The sequence below is a fragment of the Saccopteryx bilineata genome, chromosome 6 (genome assembly GCF_036850765.1).
Source record: "Saccopteryx bilineata isolate mSacBil1 chromosome 6, mSacBil1_pri_phased_curated, whole genome shotgun sequence".
In the NCBI taxonomy this organism is placed as follows: domain Eukaryota; kingdom Metazoa; phylum Chordata; class Mammalia; order Chiroptera; family Emballonuridae; genus Saccopteryx; species Saccopteryx bilineata.
Window position 1 is genome coordinate 204,984,563 of NC_089495.1, and position 24,026 is coordinate 205,008,588.

The 24,026-nt window shown below is 52.3% G+C and overlaps 2 protein-coding genes and 1 long non-coding RNA gene across 6 annotated transcripts in view; 1 reads left to right on the top strand and 2 right to left on the bottom strand.

Annotated features, from left to right (window-relative positions):
• Positions 1 to 1,597: 1,597 nt before the first annotated feature.
• LOC136309227 (uncharacterized) lies at positions 1,598 to 14,223 on the bottom strand. 2 transcript variants are annotated; one of them, XR_010726263.1, is made up of 3 exons: positions 14,051 to 14,223; positions 11,609 to 11,757; positions 1,598 to 1,712 (listed from the first exon to the last, which is right to left on the bottom strand). It is a non-coding gene; the product is annotated as an uncharacterized lncRNA (long non-coding RNA). The 2 variants fall into 2 exon arrangements; XR_010726262.1 differs by lacking the exon at positions 1,598 to 1,712 and adding an exon at positions 8,142 to 8,521.
• Positions 14,224 to 14,361: 138 nt separating this feature from the next.
• Positions 14,362 to 19,705, top strand: PDRG1 (p53 and DNA damage regulated 1). 2 transcript variants are annotated; one of them, XM_066236836.1, is made up of 6 exons: positions 14,459 to 14,521; positions 15,858 to 15,933; positions 16,493 to 16,652; positions 16,913 to 16,987; positions 18,289 to 18,369; positions 18,900 to 19,705. In XM_066236836.1, exons 2-6 carry the CDS (start codon positions 15,919 to 15,921, stop codon positions 18,980 to 18,982), a joined length of 414 nt encoding a protein of 137 aa, XP_066092933.1. In that variant the 5' UTR covers positions 14,459 to 14,521; positions 15,858 to 15,918; the 3' UTR covers positions 18,983 to 19,705. The 2 variants fall into 2 exon arrangements, with proteins under 2 accessions (XP_066092934.1, XP_066092933.1); XM_066236837.1 differs by lacking the exon at positions 16,493 to 16,652 and having other exon boundaries at positions 14,362 to 14,521.
• A 1,874-nt stretch (positions 19,706 to 21,579) lies between these two features.
• The window catches only part of TTLL9 (tubulin tyrosine ligase like 9), a 33,305-nt gene continuing 30,858 nt past the window's right edge, over positions 21,580 to 24,026 (bottom strand). For both annotated transcript variants that reach the window (XM_066234393.1, XM_066234397.1), the window contains one exon: positions 21,580 to 22,256. In XM_066234393.1, coding sequence (XP_066090490.1) covers positions 22,180 to 22,256 — 77 coding nt within the window. In that variant the 3' untranslated portion in view covers positions 21,580 to 22,179. The remainder of the gene's footprint in view (positions 22,257 to 24,026) is intronic.

Sequence of the window (24,026 nt, forward strand, 5' to 3'; positions counted from 1 at the left end):
ATCCCAGGTCACCCTCTCCTTCCGTCCTCAGAAGTGTGGGGTCCCGGCCACATGCTCTCTGCCTTGACCCCCGCCGCACTCCACTTCCTTTCTCTTTTCTTCACCGCGCGCCTTCCATTCATCTCCTCTGTTTACCTCCAGGGGCCTGGGTCTGAGGAGGGTGGAGCACCGGGAACTTACAAGGGGCTGCTTAGGCGGGCACCCCAATAACTCTTTAGCAATCACTCGATGCTAACAAGCCACTTCCTAGTTTCCAGAGTGTTCACGTATTGTTTCATCTCTTCTTTGATCTTGAGAGTTCCTTTTTCTTCTCTTCTTCTTACTGTGTTGAGGCTGAGAAAACTGCAGCCCTTAGAATTGCTGTCTCTTCCTCCTCTCCCCTTTCCCTCCTCAGGGGCTCCCTTCATCTGGCCACGGCCCTGGGAGCTAGGGGCAGGGAAAGGGGCAGGGAAGGCAGCAACCTCAAGGAGGAGGGATGGGAGGAAACACCAGGTGGAGGAAAGAGCTAGTGCAAAGGCCTGGGCGTGTTTTCAAGGAAGTCTGGAGCACAGTTCCAGGGAGGTGGGAAGCTGAGACAGATGGAGCTGGAGAGTTCTGAGGGATGATATCCTAAAGGGCCAGAAGATGGCTTCATCCAGGAAGCAGTGGGGAACTACTACAGAACTGGAAGCACAGGGGTAATGTGATCAAGTCAGGATTTTGAAAGAAGACCCTGCAGCCAGAAGAGAGAAGCGTGCAGAGTGAAGCAGCCCGGGCATGGAGAGACCAGATAGAGAACAGACTAGAAATCCAAGGGAGGTGATAGGGTCCCTCATACATCCTGAATACCCCAGCTCCCCACCTTCTTTGCTCAAAGTGGATATACCAGGGCATTTATACAGACGCTCATGCCCGGGTTGGGTAGCTCTGTTGGTTACAGCATTGTCCTGATACACCAAGGTTGTGAGTTCGATCCCTGGGCAGAGCACATACAAGAAACAACCAATGAAGCCTGACCTGTGGTGGCGTAATGGATAGAGCATCAACCTGGCATGCTGAGGTCGCTGGTTTGAAACCCTGGGCTTGCCTGGTGAAGGTACATGTGGGAGTTGATGCTGCCTGCTCCTCACCCCCCTCCTCTTTCTACTCACTAAAAAAAAAAACCCCAAGAAATAAAACAACCAATGAACACATAAATAAGTGAAATTGATTTCTCTCTCCCCTTTCCTTTTTCTCAAATCAATCAATAAAAAAAAGTTTAAGAACACTCATATAGCTCTCTCTGTTCAGGATTGTTCTAAGTACTGTATAATTACTCATCTTATCCTTACAATTTGTGAGGTAATTTGCATTTTCTTCTATTTTACAGATGAGGAAACCAAGTCACAGAAAAGTTAGATGGTTCATTTGTTTGGAGTCACAGAATAAGTGCTAGAGCCAAATTCAAACCCATAATCTGGCTCCAGACTAGGTTCTGCTATCTCCCAAAGGGAGGATGAGAGTTAGATGAAAAGCAGAGGAAGGAAGAAGGGAGGAGTGGAGGGTTGCAGACCACCCGCCTCAGAGCCTCAGAGCCTCAGAGCGGCAGGAAAGGGGAGCCGAGGGAGACAGTTACCCAGGACCACGGAGGAGCAGCCATCTGCGGCCCTGCGGCCCTGCATCCCTTTCACATCCAGGGACTGTTCTGATCCCAGCAATGCTTGGGAGGTTGGAGAGCCAGCTGTCGCCCTAGGCTGAAAATGGAGGAGGAAAAATGAGGGATTAAGGGGGTTTTCCAGGCTGGATTCCAAGCTGACAGTCCATCCAAGGGCATATGTCAGCTAGTGGGAGTTTTTGTAACTTGAGCTAAAAGAGTCTGCATCCCAATGTGGCAGTGTGATTTATGCAGGAGCAATCTCTTGCTCTCTTTCTCTTTTTTTCCCTCCTACAACTCCAGGCAGGGGGGCCAGGCAGAGGAAGGGGCTGACCCCAGACCCCCTTATGGCCCTGAGCACGTTCTGCATGTGTCTGGATCTCTGCCTCTTCACAGGTCCTAGATGGGGTCTGGCGGAATCAGATTCTCACCTCTGTCACCCCCAGCAATCCCCAGTCCCATGGAGGGATCCCGTCTACCTCCTATGTCTCTCTACATCCCAGGATCAGCCTGTTCAAACAGGTAGTCCAAGATATACATTTATTTCTGAGACTTTGGAGCCAGGAAACCAAGGTTCAAAATCTATTCACCCCTTCCTGGCTCCATGATCTTGAGAAAGCCACTCAATTCCTCTTAAGAGTCAGAGAAGAAAGTAAAATGAATGGGTGGAGGGTAACTAGTGCCTTCCTCCTAGGGCTGTGGTGAGGATAATTAATGTTAATTATTCACTGGGATGCTGCCTCCCACAGGAAGCCCTCCTGGATCCCCCACCCAGCTGTGCCCTGCTCTCCCTCCCTCAGAGAAGTCTCCCTGACGCTCCCCTGTGAAGTGCTTCCATGATACTTTATCTTTTCCTTCTAAACATCAGTTGTTTTATGTTTGCCTGTTTGGAATTGCCTGGGACTTCCATGAGAGTTAAGACCATTAATCTTTTTGCTCTTACCTTTTTTTTTTTTTAAAAGGTTTTATCACCTACAGAGTGGAGGGGGGCTCAGTCTTTCTTAACCCTCAGGAAAGACATTACTCAACTCCTCTCTCATCTTCTTGGTGCGGATGTGTGTCCCCGCCCTTTTCTTTTTTTTGGATGAACCCGAGGTCCTGTTTGTCCCTGCAGACCTTGAGCAGTGCCCTGGCATGCTGCTCACGGGGTGAAGCTCCACGCCTCTCAGACCACGTCCTGTGCAAACGTGGTGTGCTGGGTGGAGTGCCCACGGCGGTGGCTGTGCCCTGGCTTGCTCATGTTCTCATTGACCCTGCGACCCTTGTTGAGGCCCAGAGCCGGGGGCAGAGCCATGTCTGCCGACCCCCCGTGGCTGCTGCCCTGGAAGGGTTCATCTAGTCTCTTCACCAACCGTGATAAGGTGCCAAAGAACTGTAAAACTTAGCACTAGCAACGCCACTTTAAAGAGGAAAAGTCAAGCCTCTTACCCCACCCTTTCTGTGGAGAAAGGAAAGAGAAGAATGCAGGAGCTTCCTGGCTTATAAGGGCAGCTGGGTCATCTAGTCATAGTTTAGCTGATTCCTAGAATTCTCTGAAAGGGTGCTGGGGCCACTTGCCACACAGAGCAGAGAAGATAGAACTTATCTGAAAATTTTAGAAAACAATGTTTATGTACCATAATCAAGAATTCCTATCCTCAGACTCACCCTAACGTCATGAGAGTAACGTATACCTCTAGACAAAGGGATCACAAGCCCCTCCTTACCCAGTCTAACCAGTACTCGATCTTGTATAAAAGCAGGCTTGGAACTGTATTAGGCCCTCCATGATTTGGGATTGTGCCCGTGTAGCTAGCCGGCTAATTAATAGACTCCTAGAAAATTCGTCTGGACTTGGTGTCTTAGTGGAACTCACAGCTTACATTACAACACAGCGACGTGCTGAGCACCCAGTGCTATGCCTGGGGCTTAATAGGCATCCTATAAAAATCACTGATTGAATGAAGGAATGATAAATAAATGAATGAGTGACCAATCTTATGAAATAGGTTCTCTTATTCTCCCCATTTAATAAGCAAGGTAACTGCTTCAGACAAGGGCAGTGTTACTCCCTACTGTGTGTTAGGAGCTTGCTAAGAACTTCACTGATATGACCACATGTTATCTTCAAATCAGTCATTTCGGGGAAGCGAGGCAGTTGGGACTCAGGGCAGCGTTGTTACTTGCCCAACACATTAGTTAGGAAATAGCAGAGCAACTGGGGGAGGTAGCACAGAGGAAGGATTTGACGGGGTACGGGGTACGTCAAGTGTGGGAGTGACCCGCCTGTCGCTGGTACTGTAGAGGGGACTCTGCCCTGAGCAGTCTGCACTGGTGTGTTCTGAGTGGCCTGAGACCAAGGATTCGGATTGGGACTAATAAGCAAGTACAAGCACAGTGTTCCAGTGACGGGGATGGTGCAGAATGGCTCGGGCCAAGGATCCGCAACGGGGTTGAGCCGGAATCATTCAAGGGCTACACACAGGCTGGGTCTGGCTGGTATGGAGGGAGAAGGGGCCACCACAGCTGGTCAGAACTGGACAGGTCCTGTGAGGTCTCATCCAATTCCCCTGAGCTATTCTCTCATTTTACAGATGGGGACACTGAGGCCCAGAGAGAAATCCCATATTCCAGCAAGTGGCAGAAGCAGATCCGGAGCCTTTCCTTAGTTGCCAGGGGCGTGGCCTCTGAGCTTCTCTTGAAATCACTCGGGAACAGCCCTTGTCCCGCTTCCTCAGTTCGCTGAGAGCTCAGTCCGTGCCTCTTGCACCTGCAGCTTGGACCAGTTTCTAACGCTATTCCTTTAGCGCCTCTGCAAACCAGGCACACAACAACTGACGCAATGCTGTTTATAACAGCAAATATTGGGAACAAACCAAATACCCATCAGCAGGGGACTGGCTAAATAAATCACGGACTTTCTGACAATGGAACAGCATGTGGTAATGGAGGAGGTGATGAAGCCCTCTATCTCCTAATTCAGAGAGGCCTCCATGGGGGAAGCAGGGGAGGGAACAGGAGACAGAGCTGGGGGAAAGGGGGAGTAGTTTATATTTGTGTTTATGTCTATTGTATACAGAAACCTTGGAAACGTACACAGAAAACGAGATCACGGAAGGGGACATTGGGCAGAAGGGGGACGAGGATGGGAGGGGGACTTCATTCTATGCCTATACATATATAATTTTTTGGAATCATGTGGTTGTGTATACCTATTAGTAAAATAACATAATAATGGGGACTGCTGAATGTTGTCATATGGGGACAGGCAGTCAGTATGGTCAGATTTTCTAGTTATTCAAGAGAAGCCAGAAATATGGATTATATTGTAAAATGTCTTCATTTTGAAACGCTGGCTCCATTTTTTTTCCCCTCAATTTTTTTTTTCTTTTTTACCAGGGATACAAGGACGTGCATCCCTGGTAAAAGGGTGACTGAATACAGCCCCTCTGGAGAGGAGTGTGGCGGTACTTAGGCAAACACTTTTCAGGCCAAGTAAATAGGTCAGTGGGTCAGATACGGCCTGAAGGCCACCGGTTTTCAGCCTTAGCGCTAATGGCTTTCCGATCCCAGGGCTGGAGTTCTGAGCGCCCCAGGTCTCCGCCACCCCCTCCCCAAGTAGGTAGCTGCAGACAAGACAAGCGTCTTGTTCTGACCCTTTCCTGGCACCTTCCAATCCTTACCCCTTGGGGCTGTGACGTTTAGGGCTTTTAACTCAAGATCTGGACAGCAGAGAGGGGTTATGAACTCTCGGATAATTTCCTCCCAAGGGGCCCTGCAGGTTATCGAGGCCCAGCTGCCTCCGGCTGCCCACCCATCTGTCCCTGGGAGGGGGGGACAGGAGAGGGGCTGGCAGCAATGGCGATGGGAAGGAGATGCCACTCGGAGCCTCAGACACAAAAGGAGAGACTGCGAGCAAAGCCATGCGGGGGCTTGTGCTGAGATAATCCACCAGATTCCGAAACAGCAGAGCTGGACAGGCCCTAGGGGCTGCCTCGCCCACCCCCTTTGCTGCCCAGATGGGGAGACCAACCGCTGTTCCCCATCACAGCACCCCAGGTCCTGCCCTGTCACCTCTCTCCGGAACAGCTGGACCCAGAAGCCTCTTCACTGCACTCCCTGCAGCCTTCGCCTCCCTTCCTCATGCTCCAGCTCCACCATTAGCCAGAGGGGCCTTTTTTAAAAGAGGAAATGTGACCAGGTCCCATGTCTGCTCAGCACCTTCTGGCTACCTCCTACCACACTTTGCGCCCAAGTCCCCAGCCCTGCTTACAGCCTCTCCCGCTCTCCTCTCTGCCCTGGTCCGTCCCAGCCACACTGGCTCTGTGCCATCCCTCGAATGCTTCAGCCTTCTCCCTCCACTGGCCTTTGTTTCTGCTCTTCCCCAGGTGCTCACAGGCTCCTCCTTCCTCTTCTCTAGAACGCTGCCTCTTCAGAAGTGTCTTCCCGACCACTGTCCCTTGACACACTATCCCCTCAGCGGCCTTATTTTTTATCCAAAGCATTGATCACTACATGATGTTATAACACAGATTTATTGGTTTATTTGCTTCTTGTCTAGAATACAAGATCTGTGAAGGTAGCAATCATGCCCACATGATGCCCACCGGGGTGTCCTCAGCACTTGGCAGGGCTTGGCGCAATGGCAGTCCTGAGCCAGCTGTGACAATGGAAAGGTCCAGGTCTACCATTCAGGTGGCAGCCAGTCCTGATTCTGCCATTACCTGCTTAGGTGACCTTGAGCAAGTCACCTCACCTTTCTGGACCTGTTTTCCTCATATGTAAAATGAGGAAGTCACTAATTCAATAAACCAAGATGTCTTCTCTGTTCTGATGTCACTCTCCTCCTTATAGACTCTAAAAGTCCTTTAAACAAACAGTTAATACGTTCACCTGCTTCAAAAGTCAAAGGTACAAAGAGGACACATTTGTCCCTGCTACCTTGCTGACACCCATTTTACAGATAAATCTAGTCACTCAACCCCACTCAAAAGAGAGGAAGTCTTAATACCATATTCTACCCTTTCCAGGGGAATGAGTTCCTCCTGAAAGGTTCCTCTCTGAAAGGTAAAGAAGTAGAGGAGAGAGAGAGACAGACAGGCAGGACTTTACTTCCCTCCCTAAGGTATGCTTAGGTCACAGCCTCACTCAACTGCTCAGCAGACCTCTCCTGAGGCATCTCTGGCCTCACTGGGCTCCCAGGCTGATAAGGAAGCCAAAATCATGGCAAAAAATCGGTCCCAAAGAGGAAAGTGATCGATGCCCAAGGAAAAGGAGGACAGAGATATCTGAGAGGTAGTGACCGTCCTGCGGGGCCAGGTCGGGGAGGGAGTGTCTTCTAGGGAGAGGGACCTTCAGGGAGGAGTAGCGTTCCACAAGTGGAGAAGGCAGGCCCAGGTGATTCCCAGCGGAGGGCGTGGCCAGAGCACAGGCAGAGGAGCGGGAAAGTCAGGGTGTGTTTGGGAGCTCGGGTTCAAGAAAAGCGGAGGAAGATGAGGTGGAGGAGAAGGTGAATTCACAGACAAGCACCAGGAGACGTCCCTGTGGGATCACTGCAGCCGCACCTCCTATAACCGTGAAAGATGGGAAACAACTTCAAGTCCATCCACCGGAGAACGTTCAGTAAATCCAATACTAATGACCACCACACTGGCAAGCTGTAGGGAGGTGAAGAGCGCCTAGTGGTGGCAAGGACGTGCATCCCTGGTAAAAGAGTGACTGAGTACAGCCCCTCTGGAGAGGAGTGTGGCGGTACTTAGGCAAAAGAAGCAGATGCATGGCCTGTGATAAAGGAACAGCACACAAGGGTATTCAGAATGGCCCTGTGTGTGTTGATGAGGATAAAAAGGGGAACTCAAGCATCCACAACCCAAGAGGGAAGGGGAGTTGGAGGGGAGGTAGAAGAAGGTCAAGGGGGTATAATCGGTGTTGGAAAGAGATTTGACTTGGGGCGGTGAACACACAGTACAATATACAGAAGATGTATTATAGAGTTGTACACCTGATACCTGTATAATTTTATTAATCAACGTCACTCCAATAAATTCAATAAAAAGAAAAGAAAGAAAGCATCCACAACGAAGGGAGGGGATAAGCAAAATGCGAGGGAAGCAGTCTGGGTCCCTTCAGGAGTGGCCAGGGGCAAGGAACGAAAGGTACACAGATCAGAGAAACATTGGGATGAGCAACCCCCCCCCCAAAAAAGAAACACCCAAAACTACAGGGAATGAACGCCACTTACAGCACAATGATATTTATGTGCATTAAGAAGATATACCCAGATTATCAGTATCTACTAAAACTGAGTATCCCCAGCAAGCCCATTCCCAGGTATACACACGACAGAAAGGCACAGTCCCGTGCCTGTCCCCAGGGACACATACACGACTGTGCACACTGCACTCCTTGTAGCAGCACAAGCTAGCAACCACCACACGTCCACCAACGGCAGAAGTCATCCCACGGACTGCTCTACGGCATCGAGAGCAGGCGAGCTACAGCCACAAACAACGAGAGGGGTAAATCCGTGACGTGGCGAGGGAAAGAAGTCAGACACAAATGAGCACACACTGTGTGATTCCATTTGTATCAAGGTCAAAAACTAGTAAAGCCAATGTCCGGTGTTAACAGTCAGGGTGTCCCTGGGGCAGTGGTTGGGAGGGCTTGGAGGGGGCCTCCCGAGGGGCTGCTGATGTCCTTGCTGCTTGATCCGAGTGCTTGCACCCATGGGTGTGTCAGTTTCTGAAAGTTCAGGAGCTGTATACACTTACGATTTGTGCACTCTTCTATGTGTGTTATACCTTAGCAAGAAATTTTAAAATACACAGACACATAACGCAACTGCCATGCATTGTGCAGGCAACCTCAAACACTTAAAAACAGACGTCCGACACAGTAGAGAGGGTTTCAATGCGGTCAGACTGTTTGGGGCTATGGGGAAAAGGAGAAAATAATATAAGCAAGAGCAGGTCTTTGCAGACTAATTCATAACCATGTGTTCAGAACTGAGAGGTGGGATTAATTAACCCTCTGCACTTCAGTGCATGCGAGCTAAATGTAAGATTTAATTCAGAAAGTTAGAGAAACAAGTGAACTGTGGTGCTTATGCTACAGAATATTTTGCAGCTGTCAGCAAATAGGAGATGTCTGGCCGGTGGTGGCGCAGTGGACAGAGCCTCGACCTGGAATGCTGACCACCGGTTCGAAACCCTGGGCTTGCCCGGTCAAGGCACATACAACAAGCAACCAATGAACAACTAAAGTGAAGCAACTATGAGATGAAACTTCTCCCCCCCCTCCGCCCTGTAAAATCAATAAATAAAATCTTAAAAAAAAAAAAGAAAGAAAATCGGAGACAGAGAGAAATATACCCATGAAAGATGTCCAGGAGCAAACAGGCTGCAGAATGGTGCGTCTGTGTGCAGAGCCCCCCGCCCTGACCCTGCCACACACATACTGGTCCTACATCTGTTCTCTGGGCTCCTCACTAGTCCTTAAATGAGCATCACAGTTCTGAAAGACACACCCAAACTGGAGCTCTGGGGAACTGAGACGGGGGAAGGGTGTCAGAGGGGAACTTGAGTCTGCTCTGTAATGTTTTCAAGTTAGGTAAGAACCTATTTATGGGATTCAAAATGAGTGGATTTAGTATTAAAGGCAGGGGTAAAGACCAGCTCAGGGAGGCCTGGGCTGTTCTGGGCTTACATTCTCTCTCAGGTCACTTCCCATCTTTTCAAGTCAGGCCTTGGGCCCATCTGTTGCCTGATGAAACTGAGGCGTGGGGAGTTGGAAGACATGTCTCCACCTGCCATCCCCATCTGGCTGCATGACCTTGGGAGGTCCCATCCCCTTTCCGGCCTCAATGTCTTCATCTGCCTAATGGGAATCAGACGTCTGTGCTACCAGGGGACGTGGGAGGATGAAATGAGGGCACGAGGAGAATCCCATGAATATGAGGGATTATTCTCTGGGTCAGGGGGGGCAGGGAGCAGAGGCCTCCCCTCCACCTGCCAAGCCCACAAGGGCACAAGGGAAGTGAAGGGAGGAGCTGGGGACCACCCAGGAGAGCAAACGGCCCATCTGTGGGACAGGGGCAGGTTGTCAGCAGCTGGCCTGGACTGCTGACAGACCAGGGCCTGTGGGGCAGCCACCCAGGCTGCCTGAGAAATGGACAGGAGCCAGCTTCTTGCTGTTCTCAACCTCAGGGCAGTCATGGCCCTGTCACCTCTCCAAGTCCTCCTCATCACCTCCCACCCCAACACACACACACACACACACACACACACACACACACACACACACACACGGCTGTACCACATTTGCCTCTTTTAGCCCATCCTATCTCCAGAGCCAGAAGGCCCTTCCACAAAGTAAACCCCATCACGTCTCACGCTTGCTCAAAACCCTCCCACAGATTCGCATTGATCTGAAAACAAAATCCAGCCCCCTTACTTTAGCCAACAAGGTCTGGCATGACCTGCCGCTCCCACCCCACCTCCAGCATGGGGGTTAAGAGTCCGGCTTCAGAGAGAAGCTGCCTTGGTTAGAATTCTGGCTGTTTGTTTTTTTTCCCCATTCATTCATTCAAAAATGTTTATTGAGAACCTAAGATAGGCCAGGTACCACTGTTCTAGGCATTTAGGATACATCAGTTACAAATGAGACAAAGGTGCCTGGTCTGGTAAAGCAGAGGACGTTGATCAGGAACGCTAGGAGGGGCAGGGGTTGGGTTGCATTTTAAAATAGGGTAGTCGGGAGAAGCCTCATCTAGAAGGTGAAAGTTAAGCAAAGAGGTAGGAGGTGAGGGAAGTAGGCATGTAGACATCAGGGGAAAGTGCAGGCAGAGGAAGCAGCCAGTGCAAAGGCCCTGAGGTGGGATGGTACCTGGCAGGTGTGAGGAACAACAAGGAAGTGGGGAGAGGAATGGGAGACGCCTCAGAGCGGTAAGGCAGCTCATGTGGGGCCTTCTGGGATGCGGGGAGGAGTTTTAACTGCGTGAGATGGGAGCGTTGGAGGGTTCTGACCATAAGGGAGTGGGTGAGGCAGACTGGGAAGGAGAGCAAGCCAAGCAGGGCCGTGGACGTCTCGTGGGTGGCTGCTTCAGCCTGATCCCACTGGGGAACTCGGAGTGTAATTATACTTCAGAGTGATCCACCCACACCCCTGCCAGCAGCCTAGGCAAGGGGGTGGGCTTTCAAACCCCTGAAGCGATGGGGTACAGCTTGTGAGGGGGGTAAGTCACCCAGGAGGCTCCAGACCCTGAGGGCAGTCCACCCCAAGGAAAGAAGCGGGTGCTGGTCACCGAACACTCACCCAAAGGAGGCTCACAGCAATGGTAAAAGGGGGGATGGGTGCAGCATCGTTCTTGTTGGCTCCAGTCCCCCAAACACCACAGCCCCAGCAGCCACGTCCCCTTTGGGGTATGAGACATACCCCAGTGTGACCAGGTAGTTTATCTGGTTAGAAAAGACTTTTAGGGATCCCTCCCACCCAGGACTGTGGAGCAATTCACCCTCTGCCATAATCTGACCGTGCTGCAGTCCAGCCTGGCACACCTTCTGGGGTGGGGAACCACTTCTCCTTCAGTCAGCTCTGTTCATCTTTAGACACTCTGGATTCTGGAAGATTGTGCTTCATGTTCAGTAAACAACAACTAAGCACCTACTGTGCGCCAGGCACCATTCTAGGTTCTGGAGACACAGCCCCAACAACACAGACACGGTCCCTGCCTTGAGGAGCTCCCGCCTGGAGAGGGAGGTAATTAGAGGGAAAAAGATGGTGTGGTACGTGCCACGGCGGGGGAGCCCAGGAAGCTGCGAGGGCCAGGGGGGACCCTTGACCCGGGGGAGGAGGTGACCCTAAGCTGATCAATGGAAGATATGCAGGAGTTACATAGGTACAAAGGTACGGGGAAACATTAATCTGGGCTGGTGCAGAGTGCTTGCAAACTCCCTGAGAATTCCACCAGCACTCGCCATCCCCACTGCGACCCCTGGTCCGGCGACCATCCTGTCTTACCTGGATGACTGCAGTCGTCTCTGGGCTCTTCCACGGAGCAGCAGAGAAGCTGGGGTAGGTAGCCACTAACTCCTTTCTCCTCCTGGTTGAGGGTCACTCCTGTGGGCATTAACTCGCTGCACGCCCCCTCGACGACCGGCATCCACGAGCTGAAAGCAGCAGGAAGCCGCAGGCAAGTGCAGCAGCCGTGTCTGCACGTGACCTCCGGGGACGGCTTTACCAATCAGGGCAGGGGACCTGCAGCCCCTTCTAGAGCCCCCTTCCCCTTTCTGACCTTGTCTCCCTACCTTCTCTCCCTGGCTCACTCAGTCCCACCTGCACGAGCCTTACTGGTCTTCCACTTCTGGCCATTTGCATTCTGTTTCCTCTGCCTGGAATGCTCTTCTCCCAGACACCCACATGGCTCACTCCCTCACCTCCTCCTCCACCTCGTTGCTCAGATGACACCTCTTCAGAGAAGCCCTCCCTGACCACCTTATCTCAAAGAGCCCCACCCCATCACTTCCTCCGCAGCATGCCCTGCTCTGTGTGCTCCAGAGCAACTATCATCACTTAACATGACCTCTTCACTTGTCCATATGTTTACTGTCTGTCTCTCCCACCAGACTGGAAGCTTCTGAGGGCATGGACCATGCCCAGTTTTGCTCATGGCGGAATCTCTAAAATGAGGCCAAGGTAGTCAGTAAATATTTACGAAATTGACGGTTCTGAAACAAGAGTCCTCTCGGGTCTGTCTCAAAGTCTTGGATATGACTACCCAACACCTCCAGCAGAGGAGGTACCCTCTAGGGCAGTGGTCCCCAACCCCCGGGCCACGGACCGGTACCGGTCCGTGGGCCGTTTGGTACCGGTCTGCAGAGAAAGAATAAATAACTTACATTATTTTCATTTTATTTATATTTAAGTCTGAACAATGTTTTATTTTTTAAAAAATGACCAGATTCCCTCTGTTACATCCGTCTAAGACTCACTCTTGACGCTTGTCTCGTAAGTTTGACAATTATATTTAAAAATATCACAGTTTTTACGCTGGTCGCATAATTTTATTTTGTGCATTTATCCGTCCCACCCTAAAGGCTGGTCCGTGAAAATATTTTCTGACATTAAACCGGTCCATGGCCCAAAAAAGGTTGGGGACCACTGCTCTAGGGGACAGTCACAGCCAAGAGGCTGCCAATTTGGGAACCTCCCTCCACTCACCCTTCCCCACCAGGCCCATCTGGCAGGGGCCAGCTCTCTTTGCACCCCATGGCGGAGGAGATCCAGTTCTGGGGTCCAGGCCCCAGAGACGCCTGCTGAGTCATGTTTCTTCTCTGGTAAATGTCTCCCTCCCACCCCCTTTTTTTCCAGGGCTTGTGTGTGCATTTCTGAACCAGAAGGTGTTTACACAAAACATCCTGGGTTTGGCGACAAATTCACCCTCAATGAGAAATCCTTAATGAATCTCCCTTTTCCCCCACACCAGGAGGCTGAAGGGAAAATTAGCTCTACCTCTGGCAGCTGAAGGCAGCAAAAGGCCAGGCAGCGAGAGGGTGTCACTGAGACTCACAGGGCCACCATTTCAGGGAGGGCTTTGTTTCCCCAGGGTTCAGACAGCTGTGGTACGGAGACCAGAGAGCCCCTAGACCCACGTTTTCTCCTGACTGTCTCCTGCGTGACGAGGCATGGCCCTTCTCCCAGCCTTGGTCTGCAGCTCTGAAATGGGCGGGAATAACCCACCCGGAGGAAGGTGGTGAAATTCAAGCAAGGCAAGGGGTGTGAAAGAGCTCGGTAGAAAGCTGGACTCCGGAGGCAGGAGGTCCGAATTCTAGTATCAAGTCTGCCGTGGACGTTTTGAAGATCTGGCCGCTCTCTGAACCTTGGGTTCTCAGGCTGTACGCTGCGGGGTTCGGGCACCCTCTGGTTTTGAAGGGCAGCCACTCTTGGCCTATCTGCCCCTTCCCCGGAGGTCCTGGGACCCTGCGGCCCACACCAATTTGCTGCCCAGCTCTTACAGAACTTCACTGCCCACTGCCCATGGTTTTCCAGCCTCTTCCTTGGGTTGCAGGCAACTACCCCAGACACTGGGCCCAACACAGGGACCGAACAAACAGTGGTCAAACCAAATTGAAAATGGATTCCTGCCTCTCCTAGAGAGATGATGACAGAGATTTCTTTTCACCCCCACTTCATAAATTAGAAACTTAAGGTGTCAGAGGGGAAACGTAAGTCACACTGCCACGTGGGCTTCTTTGGTGCTCCTCGCACAGAACGATTTCTATTTCTCTAGCCCATCTTTGCCTGTCATAGAATGCAATTATTATTATTATTGGTCATTAATTGCCAGCTTTTCCCATAGGGATGACGTTTCAGGAGGGCAGGGGCCTTGTTTCGTTCATTGTTGCACTCAGTTCCTAAAACGGCCTGACACGTAGCGGGTGCTCAAGAAGCACACGGCCTCACCTGGGGTGGCGCAGTGGCTAGGGCGACGACCTGGAAAGCCGATGTCGCGGGTTCAACCCCCGGGCTTGCCTGGTCAAGGCTCACAGGAGAAGCAACTAGGAGTTGATGTTTCCTGGTCCTCTCCCCCTGACTTTCTCTCTCTCCCTCTCTCCTCTCTCTAAAAATCAAGTAACTGGGGACACGGCTCGCTCGGCCTGCAGAGGCGCTCCATCCCCAAGGGTAAACACTGCCTCTCGCGCTCAGCCGACGCGCATGCGTAGCAGCCTGCGCGCCGCCGTTCCTCTTTTAACTGAGCATGCGCGCTGGAAGCGCTGTCAGAGCGGCGCGTGCGCAGGCGGAGCCGCCTCGGAGGCAGAGCTCGTGGAGTCGAGTCTGGGGGGCACCATGCTGTCACCCGATGCGGAGCGGGTGCTGCAGTACCTGGTGGAAGTGGAGGAGCTTGCCGAGGCGGTGCTGGCGGACAAGCGGCAGGTAGGAGCCGCGTCCGCGGCGCGGCGGCCCGGGTTCCGCGGTTGCGGCCTGGTGGTGAGGGGTGAGCGCCGTAGGGAGGTGCGCGGGGTCTGGAGTTCGGCCCCAGCACCGGCCGGCGGTGGTCTCACGGCGGTGACCACAGACATATGGCAGTTGTATGTAATGTGGGCAAAGGCTGGGCACGGCGCCGCGCTTCACCCGCTTCTCCAGCACGTATCAGGGGAGCGCCCGCTCTGTGCGAGCCATCGCCTCTCTTCACCCTTCCTTTGCCCCTTTACTGTGCCCTCCGGTCCCGAACCATTAGCCCCGGAGGGAGAAGAGGAACAGGAAAGAGGTCTGAGGGGGTCTGTGATTGCCGTGGGGTGGGGTGGGGGGACTCGGGAGGAACGTGGGACCCCAGGCATGGCGGGCCTTGTAGACCTGCAACAGGGAGCTGCGGTCTGGTTGTAATGGAAATGCCGAGTGTTTGGAGGGAGTTCAGGGTGGTGGGGAGGGGACGGACGGACGAAGGAGGAGGTAATTGGATTTAGGCTTTAAAAAGATCCTTCTGGCTGCTTTGTGGAGCACAGAATGTAGGAGGGCGAGGGGCCAGCCCGGGAAAGGGATGGGTTTGGACCAGGGTGGTGGTGATGGAGACAGTGGGTGGGTCAGAAATGAGAGCTGGGCTTAGTAGGTCTTGATGATGGTTACAAATAAGGGCAAGGGAGTAGGGGAAGTTAAGAATGATTTATGACTCCTCATCTTCAATTGAATGAGTAGATGGCTGGTTGGTCAGGCACTTCCTGATAGGGGGAAGACTTGGGGAAGAGCCTATTAAACACTGCATCAAGGTGGGGGACGGAATGCATTTGCACATCAGTCCATTTTACATGGGACACTGGAAGTAACGCAGGAAGGATGCCTTGTGGTGTGTGTGTGTTTACAGAGACAGAGAGAGTCAGAGAGAGGGATAGATAGGGACAGACAGACAGGAACGGAAAGAGATGAGAAGCATCAATCATTAGATTTTCGTTGCAACACCCTAGTTGTTCATTGATTGCCTTCTCACATGTGCCTTGACCGTGGGGTACAGCAGACCAGGTAACCCCTTGCTTGAGCCAGCGACCTTGGGTCCAAGCTGGTGAGCTTTGTTCGAACCAGATGAACCCGTGCTCAAGTTGGCGACCTCAGGGTCTCGAACCTGGGTCCTCCACATCCCAGTCTGACACTCTGTCCACTGCGCCACCACCTGGTCAGGCTCTGTGTGGTTTTAATAATAAAGAGAGATGGGTCTGTTGGGAGGTGACAGTCTGGGGCAAGAAGTAGCTGAGTCCCCTCCTGCCCCTGTGTTTTTCAGATTGTGGACCTGGACACCAAAAGGAATCAGAACCGAGAGGGCCTGAGGGCCCTGCAGAAGGATGTCAGCCTCTCTGGTAAGTCACGGCTTCCTCGCTACAGAGCCCAGACTGCCTGTTCAGTTTTCCTAAGGTCTTTGCCTTATCCCTAATAGAGGCAGGAGGCTACAGGTATGTGACACAGGCTGTGGCTCAGGGTTGCAGCTGCTTGTCTCCATGACAGGCCACGAGGGGCTGGCTTTTTGGTGATGGCCCTGAGAAAGTACTGGGGGTATAAAAACTGTGGTTCTGCCTTTGTGCTCTACGAGTGGATAGGACAACATACATACATAACTGGAAATTGTGAGAAAGCTGAAGAAGGGACAAGGCGAGGGAGGGATAGGTGTTGGAAGAGGGGACAGGGTCTTAGAGGCCAAGTGGCTGTGACAGAGTAAGCAAGGGGGGAAGGGCATGTGATGAGGCTGGAAAGATGGGCAGAGGCCAGGCCATAATGAAGGAAAGAAGTCTGAATTTGTGTTTAAAGTGCATTGGGAGGTGACAGGCTGGGGCAAGCCTTCCGGTTGCTTCTCACCTCACCAGGGTAAAATCCAGAGTCCTGCAAGACCCCATGTAAGGCAGACCCCCTTGAACTCTCCAGATTCATCTCGACTCTCCCCGTGACTTATCCTCACTGGCCCCCTTGCTGGACCTGACACCTCAAACACATTACTGGTCTTGGCTGCAGGGCTCCCACTGTCACTTTCTTCCAGTCTGTGTCCAGATGTCACATCATCAGGGAGGCCGTCTCAGATCACCTGGTATAAATAACAAGTTCCTCGGCTTCTCTGGCGTTCTCCACCCCCCTTGCTGTGCTTTAAATTTCTCTGCAGTGCTGAGACCTGTCAGGGTCTGACAGGTGATATCTCTGCCTGTATATTCCCCCTTTCACTGTACTTAGCTCCATGAGTGCGGGCACTTCTGTCGTGTTCTGCTGTGTTCTCAGCATCTAAAACAATGCCTAGCAGGTAGCAGGTGCTCAGAAATAATTTGTTGAGGGAGTGACCATTTGCCATTTCAGAAGATGTGATGGTTTGCTTCGGGAACATGTTTATCAAGATGCCTCACCCTCTGACGAAGGAAATGATTGAGAAAGGTAAGGCCCCCTGGGCATGGGTCAGGGACACAGCTGCCTCCCCCACCAGCCTCTTACATAACACAGAACTGAGAGTCAGGCTTTGGGCAGCTTGATGAGAGGTGGCTGTGTTAAAGGCCGTGTTGAGACTAATGTGGGTTTCAATCCCTGCTCTGCCAGTTACTTCATCATCTCTCAAGGGGGAGGGGTGCATCTGTAGCACAGTTGTTTTGAAGCTAAGAGAAGACAGTGTGTGTGCCTACATGATGCTTGTTTATGAGTGTGGAACAAGTTCGGACACAAGTAACAGAAAATGCAACAAATTGAGGCTTAAGAAAAGTTGTTTGTTTTTCTCATGTAAGAAGTTGTCCAAAGGTCAGCAATCCAGGACTGGCCCAGCCACTCAGCAGTGTCTCATGGTGGTTGTGTCATCATTGCAGGCCTCATGTGCGCATGTCAGGCTGGAGGAAAGGCAAAGGACTTTCTTCGTCTATGGCTGTCCTCCGCAGGGACTTCTGCTGACATCTCTATGGCCAGAACTAAGTCACACGGCCACCCATAGCTGCAAGGGAACCTGGCATAGTGAGCTTTTATTTCTTAAAAGAGATACTGGATTGAAATGGGGGTTGGGAGAGGGAGCCCTAGGGTCTGACACAGCCCAGGCTCTCGACAGATGTGGAAACAGCAGGTAGAGCAAGTTGGGTGACATCAGCCAGTTGCATTATTGAGTTTGGTAGCCTCTACTTCTCATAGTACAGTTTGCTATTAGGAGTAGTCTTTTAAGGTAAGATAACCTTTTCTATTCACTGTGGTTAATTAGGTTTCACTTGAGCATTCAACTTGCCCATGATTGTTGCCATAATCATGCTTTTCTAAAGACCCCTTGATGGACTTGGATTTATGAACTTCCTTAGCCACCTGTTTTCCAGCCATCTTAGGGTAGGCTGGGTGTAGATTCTTCATTTTATTCTTGCAGTTGACTTTTCCCTAATTTCACTGTGGGTGACATAAGATCCTGATGTCGCCTTCCCTGTGTATTGATCTGCCCCAGGTACTTTGCATAATGAAAATGGGTCAGGACTGAGAGTCAGGACTGGTCTGCTCAGCTGATCCTGGGTGCACTCAGGTTGTGGACAGGTCACATTGCTTCTCTAGCCTTTGGTTCCTTCCTCAGTTAATAATCTGAAGTCATCTTTTCCTTCCTGAATGCTAAGGGCCCTTGCTTTCAAAGGGGCTAGGGAGAGGCTGGCCTCCCTGACTCCCTTTGGGTCATTCTGTCTGTGGTTATAACTTCATCCTGTTTGCCCACCTCATTTTTTCAGATCAGGATCATCTGGATAAAGAAATAGAGAAACTCCGGAAACAACTTAGAGTGAAGGTCAACCGCCTCTTGGAGGCCCAAGGTATTGGCCCAGGGGTGTGGGGGTAGGAAACCAGGAGGGGAGAGAACCGTCAACATGGACTTAAAGGCAGGGTTGGGAAGCCCCTCCCAGGTAGACAGTGGCCTGGACAGCCTGGGGGAGGCACGCAGCTGTGGGCGGTGGCAGCGGTTGTCTCTAGCCATCCTGAGATAGAACAGACAAGGAAGTTTGTGGGTCTTCTTCCCGACACAAGTGCTTTCACAAGCTCTAGGATGGCTTGGGGTATCCGTGGTTTGGGGACCAGGATAGCTCTGGCTCAGGCTGGATTTCTAGGTAAACCTGACTCCTCCAGGTTGGTCACAGGGGTGGCCAAAATCTGGAGGTTTCTGGGCAGCAGTCATGATACTGCAGGTTCTCGGTGACTCAGGACTGGGGGTTAATGTGCGTAGTTCAGCACGTTGCAGATGTGAGCATGAATGCAGTGTAAGCTCCCTTCCCAGGCCTGGCTGCAGGCCCAGCAGGTGGGGCAGCAGGAGGTCCGAACTCACTGACTGGTGGTCTTCTCCCCCTAGGCAAACCGGAGCTGAAGGGTTTTAACCTGAACCCCCTTAACCAGGATGAGCTTAAGGCTCTCAAGGTCATCCTGAAAGGATGAACTTCAAGAACCAAAATAGGGGACCTAAGGCCAACACCCCCACCCGCCACCCCAGGGTCATGTGTGATCCAGAACTCTCCAACCTTGAAACCCGCAGGGACAGGATCTACCCTGCAGGGCGACAGACATTGGGAATCTGGCCTGATGTCTGTCCTGAATGCCGCCTCTTTGTCACCCCCAGCCTGCCAGTGTCTGCCGGGCCTGACCATTGGGGCTGGATGGACACAGGACCCATTGACAGGCCCTCGCAGCCCCAGTGGTGGGTGGGGACAGCGCCTGTGGGGGTAGGAGAATGACTGCGACAGACACTTCTCAACAGTGGCCTGCTGTTTAAGCGGCCCGGGCAGGAAGACGGGAGAGCAGTGGGAGCTCCGTTCCGGCATTCCTCAGCACGGCAGACGGACGTTCTCAAGCAGCGTGTGTCACAGAACTGGAATAGAGCTGGAGGCTCCAGGTGGTGTCTGAGCGAAGGAGAGAACCTTGGTGCTCTGTGGCTCGCCACACCCATCTGTGGAGCAGACATACCCCTTCTCCCCGCGCTCCATCGGGGCCGTCTTTCCTGCGTGCTCCCAGACGGAGCCCTGAGTGGGTGCCGCATGCGTTCAGGAGCCCACTCTCGGGGGTCCTGGCCCTCAGTGGTCTCGGATCCAGCGACCGTGCTGAGGGCTGCATGGCAGCTCTCCTGTTCATTGTTGTCTCAATAAATGTAACCAATGAAATGGAGGGCAGCCTCTAGTCTTTCCCTCATATGTTCCTTGAGGGCACTCCGCTTCCGTTAGGATGCCACCTGTGCAGGGGCAGTGGTTCCTCCTTGACGTGACAGCAGGATCAGACAGGTGGCAACGACTGCCAGTCGGAGCGGGCGTGCCGTGCCCCTCGCTCCGCTCTCCTGCCGGTAGTTACGTGGGCACAAGGCTGGCATGGCAGAGCTCACGGTTTCGTCAAAGGAACTAGCAATTTGGATTTTTAACTAGCAATTTTTTCTTTTAAATGTTGCTAACTCATTGAGAAAAATTTTAAAACTTTGGTGTTGGCCAAACAAAACACCCTGCATAAGTCAAATTTGGTTCAGAACTGTGGTGCATCCTCTTGTGATTTTTTAGTAGAAATTTCAAAAGAATAGGGAGATGGAGTTGGGAACTAAATGTCCACAGTGGACTAAAGGAATTGTTGGCCCCGGGTAGTGGGGTACCGCACAGCTATGGTCAAGAATAAGAGCTTTTGAGTACTGATTTGGAGCAAACTCCAAGATTAAGTGAGAAAAGCAAGGGGCAAGACAGGTGTCTAATAAAAGCTGGAGATTTGTACACAATCACCAATGGCTCCCTCAGAACACACTGCGTGGTTGGGGTGGAAGGTGGGACATGTTGCTGTTATATTGCATACTTTCAAATATAAGTTTAAAAGTAGAGAGTAGCAGCATTCACGCTGGTAGCTACTATCTGGTCGGACTGCCTCACTCACAATGTCTGTCTGAACATTGCCCCTACCTGTCTGGCAGGGTAGGTGCTAGGCCAAAAAAAGAGCCAATTGGATTCTGCTGGGAAGGTGGGACCCGTGCCTGGGCTCTGAGCTCGCCTCGGTTGCAGGGATAGAGCAAAATTGCCCACTCGGGAGGCAGGAGGCCCAGCGTGGCCCGGCTTCGGGCCTTCCCAAGGCTAACTGGTTCTTAAATAATTTCTGGTAGAGCTTTATCACTGTGACCTTTCCGACGGCAAGTTACCCTTAAATCTCTTTTCCCAGAAATAGAATTTTGCTTTAAGTTCTGTTAGATTCTGAAAGTAGGTAAAATAGTTGAGGGAAAAGAAAAAGCTAACTAGTTCACTTCTTGGATTTACCAGTATTTTCCTTCCTAAAGCCCTTCCGCTCTCTGAGCAGTCAGATTCTGTTCGTTGCAGCCGAAAGAACTGTCCTGAAGAGGGAGAGGCAGAGGGAGCTGCCTGGGATCCCGCGATAGGACCCCATAGAGCAGCACGCCCGCTTGTAACTCCTATTTAACCAAGAGGAGGCGTAGGAATGTGGAAAATGCAGAAATTCTTACTTGCACCCAACTCCGTAAGCCACCTCTGCCTGTCAGCCAAGACATTTTGGTTTAAAAAGCTCAACTCCCGCCTGACCAGGTGGTGGCGCAGTGGATAGAGCGTCGGACTGGGATGCAGAGGACCCAGGTTCGAGACCCCGAGGTCGCCAGCTTGAATGCGGGCTCATCTGGTTTGAACAAAATCCCACCAGCTTGAACCCAAGGTCACTGGCTCCAGCAAGGGGTTACTCGGTCTGCTGAAGGCCCATGGTCAAGGCACATATGAGAAAGCAATCAGTGAACAACTAAGGTTTTGCAACGTGCAATGAAAACTGATTGATGCTTCTCATCTCTCTCCATTCCTGTCTGTCTGTCCCTGTCTATCCCTCTCTCTGACTCACTCTCTGGCTCTGTAAAAAAATAAAAAGCTCAGCTCCCAACTTCAAGCAGGAAGGCCCAGAGAGGCACCTGTGTCACCCAGATGATTTACACCAGCACACCTTTGTGGGGGCCCTTCCTAAGCCGCTCTGCCTTCCTGGTCCATGTCCATCTGAGAAATGGGGATTCTCTGGCCTGCTGGCTTTCAGCTGGTCAGCAGAGCTCCGTGGCTTCCCTGGACATGCACGGTCAGGGTATTACCAGGAGGGGAGACCCACAGGGCTCAGCCCTCCAAACCCCCAATAAACACAATCTAGTAACTGCTTGCTTTGCAAGCACAGCTTAAGACAAGTTCCCTAGCCCATGAATCCTTGCTCTTGGAGGCCTCTGAGTACTAACCTCCTGAGAGACCTCAGAGGGTCAAAGCCAGGAGGGTGAGGCTGCAGCCGATAGCACCCTGAGCCAGGCCCCTTGCCCAGTAACTACGAGTAGACCTGTGCTCATTTATTGGACGTGATCTCTCTGGGGTAGAACTTGCTGAGTTTTTCTCTTTGGGCCTGTCCACCAAGCCAGCTGGCAGGGTTAACACCTGTCCAGTCCGGGAACTGGCTGTCTCCTGGTGCAGAGATGCCCAGGGGTGGGGTGGGGGAGTTCAGGGGGCCCTGCAAGCAGCAAAGGGCGCTGTGGCCCAGCCAGAGGGAGGGAGGCAGGCGCTCTGAGGTGCTGCTGTGCTGAGTAGAGAGGGGAGGGGACGGGCTGGCATGTCACCTCCCAGAGTCTCTTTCCCAGGGGCTGGGTGCTAGCTGGACACTTTCTTCTGGCCTTGAAGGTTGGAGAACAGCTGCTTCAGCTGCTCTTTTCGGTCATTGACGCAACCTGGAAGGGAAGCGGAGCGTTGGCTGGGCGGGCCTGTCCTTAGAAAGGGCGTTCTGGGGCGTGGAGCGGCCTGTGCCTCCACTCCCCGGTGGGAGCAGGGGACAGCAGCGGTGTGACCGCGACCACTGACGGCTATGGTTTGCGTACTGCACTGCGTGGCCCTGAGGCCGGTCATTGTCCCTCTGGCATCAGCTTTCTTGTCTGTAAACCAGGTGCCTGCCTATGGGCTGCATGCAGGGATCACCAGAGGGCGGCCGCGTTCACTGGGGACTCACCACAGGCACTGCTTCCAGTGTGAATGCGGCAGTTCAAGCTCTCACCAGGAATGATGTGTAGAGGAGAAAACCGAGGTTCAGAGAGGCTAAGTGATTCGTTCTAAATCACACAGTAAGTAGCAGATCTGGGGTTTGAACCCAGACTAATCTAGCTCTAGAGGCCAAGTTTTTAGCCACTGCCCCACACTGCGTTCCTCCTGGCTCGACTCAGTGAATGGGCATTTAAAGCTAGGAATGGGCATACCGCCCAGGACCTAGCAGGTGAAATGCTGGCTTTCTTCCCTTATCCAACCCGTGTGTCGGGCACAGATGGCGAAGGGATGAGTCTCCCACACGCGGCCCCTGCTGTCATGGAAGTCTGTCCCAGGCAGGCCACACCGAGAGGCCAACATGTGCTTCGCAGACCCTCCCCTCCCGGCACATTCGCGGTGCTGCCCACTTCCTGTTTGCTCTCAGAGCTGACCCTGGAAGCAACTCCACGGTCGTTTACTCTGTGCCAGGCACGCTGATGGCACTCACGAATGCTGCGGAGTGACTGAATCCACACAGCCACACCACTGACCTGGGGGTGTCGGCCATCTTTCTTAGCAGCCCAGAGCCCCATTCCTAACTCCTGGGCACACACCCGTCATCTTGGCTGCACTGAGCTAAGAGCCCACTCTGCACCCCCAGGTTCCGTGGAACCCTTGCCTTAACAGTAACTGGCTCATTCCTAACCCCCAAATCTTCGTGTCCAAGGCAGATCTCTTCTTGCAGTTCTAGGTCATCTCTTATTTATCTGCCGATCTTTCCAGCAGGAGACCCCTAGGCACACCCCTAACCCATTCCATCATACTCTTCCCACCCCCAGCCAGCCCTCCTGTACTGAGACATGCCACTGGACACTTGGGAATTATCCTAGAGACTTCTCAAGCAGTGGCTGTCAGGGTCACCTGGGAGATTTAAAAACGACCGATGTCCAGACCAACCGCATCCTTATCTCCAGCAGACAACAGTCTGTTTTAAAGCTCCTGTGTGATTCCAATATGCAGTCAAGGTGGCGAGCACTGGTCTGGATCTTTGCCAAACAGGGTCCAGAGACCAACAGCATCGATAGCTGAGGTGGCTTGTCAGCAAAGAGCTACAACAACCCCTTGCTTTCCTATGTGGGTACCTCTCTGCAAGGTGACTGCATTTCCTCCCAACAGGTGGACGAGTCTGTTTTCTTGCTCTGTGAATCTGGGCTGGACTAGCTTTAATTAATGGATTGTGGCAGAATGACATTGTATGACCTCTAAGCCCAGACTGCAAGAGGCTTTGCTACGTCTTCTCTTGCCTTCCTGTCACCCTGGGGCTGCCACCCTGGAGGACAACTGGCCACCTACAGAGAGAGCCCCAGCTGACAATCAGCATCAACCACCACACGGGTCAGTGAGGCCATCCCAGGCCATCAGATCTCAGTAAATCAGGTGCCTGCAGCCCTGTAAGTGACTCTAGGTGACACCTGAAGAATGCA